Raw genomic sequence first — 4890 nt, forward strand, 5'->3', positions numbered from 1 at the left:
AAGATAAATAAAGAACTGTTATACAATCATTGAGATTATTCAATTTATCATATTAAAGTAATCTTTAATGTGAATTCATCTCTACACATGGTTTGTTATACTGGAAATGATGTAATAAATAAGGTAATCTTCTATGAAAGTTCTTTAATTATTTTGGAGTGAATTTATATAACACCCTCCAAAGCTCAATTAAGTAGACTTGTAAATTCCATAGTTGTCTTTTAAAGTAGAATTGATACCTCAAAATCCTCCTGAACTATCCACTTTTTGTCAGTTTTATGTTTAAACAATGGGATGTTGTTTTTACTCCCCTGAACTATAACAAATTTTATTTAAAGCCTCCTTCCGGTGACAAGTGGCATGGAGAGTAACTTCACGCAATCAAAAATTTATTTTAATTTCTTCAAAACAGATTATTTTGTGGTCCAACACGAATTACGCAGATTTTAGGGGGTGGTATTTTAAATTAACCAGGGATTAAATAAAGAATCATTGTAAATCGTTTACATTTTTCAACTTTACTTTAAAAATCAAACTTCCCTTAAGTTTGAACAATTGACGTTAGCCCCCCATATGTGAATAGATTTTTATAAATGCCTATCTTACCTTTACATTATCAACCTTTTTTTTTCTTTTACTTCTTTAAAATCATGATATTTTTCTTTTTTTAAATCTATGTAACAAATTTATCTATAGAAAAACAAATATTATTTTCAAGATTAAAAAACAAGTGAGAAATACGAGTTGAGTATATAAGTTAATGTATGTAAATATTAAAGTAATAATCATAAAAGAATAACGTTAGATTTTGTAACAAATTCATAAAAAGATTATTCTACTGATACAGTCAATGAACTTAAATAAAGATCTATAATAAGATATAAATTTTTTTTATGAAAATTAAAAAATAAATAATATATATGATATAAAAAAGGTATTACAGAGATGAATAATTAAAATGTCGAGGGCAAAATAGATAATGTATAAAATAGGGAGAATAATGTCTATTGTTCAAATTTGAGCGTAATTTATTTTTTAAAGCAAAATTAAAGAGTATAAATCATTTTCACCAATAAAGAATCTAATTTGTGAAATCACTGAAGATTACTTTAATTATTACATCATAGAAATCTCTATGTCTAACAAACCAAGTGAATATATGGCATATCACATTAATGTTAGATATCCAAGTAATGAAATACCCAACACTTCTCAACCAATATAAATAGGCTTTCCACCTTAGTCATTCATATCTCTCTCTCAAAAGCCTTTCTTCTTCTCTTCTCATAGAAAAAATGACAAAAATCCTTTTGACTTTGTTTGGTCTGGCTCTAATTGTAGGCCAAACAAATGCAACTATTCAATGTGGTACTGATGTTATGCCAAAAGTAATGTCTTGTGGAAGTTATATGGTAGGTCCAGCTCCAACACCTAGCAAAGAATGTTGTGTTGGATTGCAAGATTTGGCTAAAATTGCTGCTGCCTCACAACCTGACCGCAAAGCTATTTGTACATGCATTGCAGCTGCCATGAAAACTGTCCCAGTGGACTTTGAGAAAGCTAAAAAACTTCCTGATCTTTGCCACTTCAAACCCTTTATGCCATTGGATCGCAATCCTGATTGCTCCAAGTAAGCATTTGTACATTTTAATTTAGCATGACTATTATTGAACTTAATTCTCTCTGCACAAGGTTCATGACTGTTTTCTAAGTGTAGAGGCAGATTCAGAATTTAAAATTTGGGCAAACGTGCAAATATATCCCTCAACTTTGCGATTTAGAGCAGATATACCCCGTTAAAAAGTGGTGCATATATACCCCTTCCGTTACACAAATGGTGCATATATACCCTCTACCGTTACAGAAATGGTGCAAATATATCTTTTTCGCTGCCAGAATTTTTGTGAAAACTCATTTAGCTTATCTTTTAATAAAGAAAATATCACGTGACTAGGAAAAAAAAGTCTACCCATTTATTTTATAGTAGACTTATTTTATTTAAAGCCACGAGGCAATTTTTTTTCCTAGTGGGTTGTCTCGTGCGTTTTAATAAAATATCTCCTTGGCTTTAAAAAGAAATAAGTCTACCCATTTTTTAAAATGAACCAGACCTGACCCACCAGAAAAAAAATTACCACGTGGCTTAAAAAAAATAGGTTGATTATTTTTTTTAAAGCCACGTGACATTTTCTAATTAAAAAACAAGCTAACTCGCATATTTGCACTATTTGTGTAACGGCAGGGGCATATGCACCACGTTTTTAACGAAGGATATATCTGCTCTAAATCACAAGTTGAGGGGTATATTTACGCCTTTTCACTAAAATCCGTATGGTTCCTACACCGGCTCTAAATTCACGCTATAATAATAACGGGACTACAATAAAAAATCTATCTATCTATATGTGTGTGTGTCTAGGTCCGTCTGCTAGGTTATCTGAAATTAACTGAGGTGGTGGGACATAAATGCGGATCTATAGCTCGTCGGCATAGTTGATTAAAAGTAATTGATAGTATCAATTGTAAAAACCACATTTAAGTGTTGAACTTGGTTTTATATATTCTTAAAAATAAAATAGAGGCACTTCTCTTTATGTATTTATTAGGATTTCTTTGAATTGATTTTTCTTCTTGACTATGCGATTTCAGGGTTATTTGAAGAAGAAGTAAGAAGAAAACCATCCACAGGCAGAAGAAATCTAGTCTTGTGGGGCGATGATATTTTTGTGACAAGAATGTTGTCAATTTCCTTTTCTGGCAATTGCCATCTGTGTTTCAATTAAATGATAGAAAATCTATTAAAAACTATGTTTTACCTTTACTCGAGCTCTCCCTTTGATTTCTATGCATCACATCGATTCAATAAACTGATAGTATAAAATACTTATGACACAAACAATTTATTTAAAAGATAATTATAAGTATCTATTTTTAAAAGTAGAATTACTAACCTGAAAAATGAAAATATAACACAATAAACAAACTTCAACCTCATCGCATTTTGACATGAGTTTTTGAAAATATTTTTTGAAAGAAAAAATATGTTTTCATATAATGATGTGGTGCGATGAATAAGATTCATCCACCTGAAAAGTCTTACGTTCAAGTCTAAGGGTAAAAAAACTCCCGATAGGAAACGTTGCTTCCCCTTCAGTTAGCCCTAGCGATACAAATTTTGATTATTTAGACATGTGAACTTCAAATACTGAATTATTATACTACAAAAACATTGCAGTCACATGAAAACACATATTTAAAGCAAGGTACCAATAATAATTAGGGGTGTAAAATGTGGTGGTTGTGCTGAATTTGAATGGGTGAAAATGAGTGGGTTAGTAACCACTCTAAATTTACTTGAGATGAAACTAGTTGGATTGAAATAGTGAAATGCGCTAAACAATGAATCATAACCCAACCCGCCCAAGTCCCAACTCACTAAGTGTTAATTTCTTTGTTTTTCATATAATTTGTTTAAGTATCTAATAAATCTCTCTTCACTGCGGCTATATAGTATTTTAAAGAAAAAAAAGTATCTTTTTAATAATATTTTGATGATTTTCTCATAGGTCATTTTGGTTGTATATCAGCCCAACTTTTAAATGGGCCAAGTTGGCAGGGTCAGAATTGATTTGTCACGAATCAAAAATCATAAGTCGTGATGGCACATACCTTCACTGGTAGGCGATCCAAAAATCACTTAAAATTCAATTCATTCAATTAATTAGGCGAAAAAGTAAAGTGATAAGCGAGACATTTCATAAACGTTGTCTTATAGTCATAACAATGCGGAAATAGCAACTACCACCCAAAACCTGGTGTCATGTATAAAAAAGAGACTAAGAGTACGAATACAAGTTCGAAATAACCAAGTACAACTGTTCGAAATGTAAAAAAGACAAACATAAATAAAGATAGAAGGAGACTGACGCTGCGGATCAGCCAGACAGCTCACCACTAGACTCCTAAATCAATATCCTCGGGCTTAGACGGCTCCGTGAACTCCACTAGCGCTTGAGTCTAAATCTACACCGAAAATAGTGCATCAAATGTAGTATGAGTATGGGAACTACGTGTATTCAGTAAACCTCATTGACCGACAACGTTGAAGTAGTGACAAGATTAGTTATACAAAGTCTTATTTTACCATTAACAGGGTTGATTTATCACAATTATAGTTTATCGAATCAAATGAAAAACAATCAAGTAATCAAGTGAAGCAACAAGCCAATCAAGTAAATATGAAATCAAGCTGATACAATGCAATGCAATATCCATATTAACAATCGGTATATACGCTAACTTCCATGGTGGGGTTCCTATAGCTGCGACCCATGGGGACTCACAAGGTCCATATACCCATCTAAAATCAGGTCCAACCGGACCATATTGGGCACTCAACCATATAAAGGTGAAATAACCATCACTCCACCCGAAACCAGGTCCACCAGACCACATCGGGCCAAAAATCATGCTAGTCTACCCGGTGAATATGCATTAACGACCGTAAGTAAGCATGAATATCATATGCAATGCAGTACTATTCATAAATACGTCCAACAACTTGATTATCACAAGTGTAAGAAATTTAAAGGAATGATATATGCACACAGACAGTCAAATCAAGAGAATTATCTATCAGCTAATACCCTACATGCAAAATTTAGCACTCATGGACTTCGCCAGTCAATCTCATATTTCAATAAAACTACCCATAATGTCACCAATACCTATATCAGTGCCCGTCACACTACGGATACTAGACCCCTCTTTCATCCTTTACCCTTATCATTATTAAGTTATTGAAAACATCCCCCAAACAGAGTCTAAGAAAGCTTTAACTCACCTCAAAGCCGAGCAAACGAACTCATAAAGTCGCCTTCCCTTACCAGA

At 32.7% G+C, this 4890-nt stretch overlaps 1 protein-coding gene across 1 annotated transcript; it reads left to right on the forward strand.

The window, feature by feature from the left end:
- The first annotated feature begins 1251 nt into the window (after window positions 1–1251).
- On the forward strand, window positions 1252–2821 carry LOC132054875 (non-specific lipid-transfer protein A-like). The gene is made up of 2 exons (XM_059446834.1): window positions 1252–1630; window positions 2650–2821. Exons 1-2 carry the CDS (start codon window positions 1296–1298, stop codon window positions 2657–2659), a joined length of 345 nt encoding a protein of 114 aa, XP_059302817.1. The 5' UTR covers window positions 1252–1295; the 3' UTR covers window positions 2660–2821.
- The last annotated feature ends 2069 nt before the right edge of the window (window positions 2822–4890 follow it).

The sequence above is a fragment of the Lycium ferocissimum genome, chromosome 4 (assembly GCF_029784015.1).
Source record: "Lycium ferocissimum isolate CSIRO_LF1 chromosome 4, AGI_CSIRO_Lferr_CH_V1, whole genome shotgun sequence".
Classification (NCBI taxonomy): domain Eukaryota; kingdom Viridiplantae; phylum Streptophyta; class Magnoliopsida; order Solanales; family Solanaceae; genus Lycium; species Lycium ferocissimum.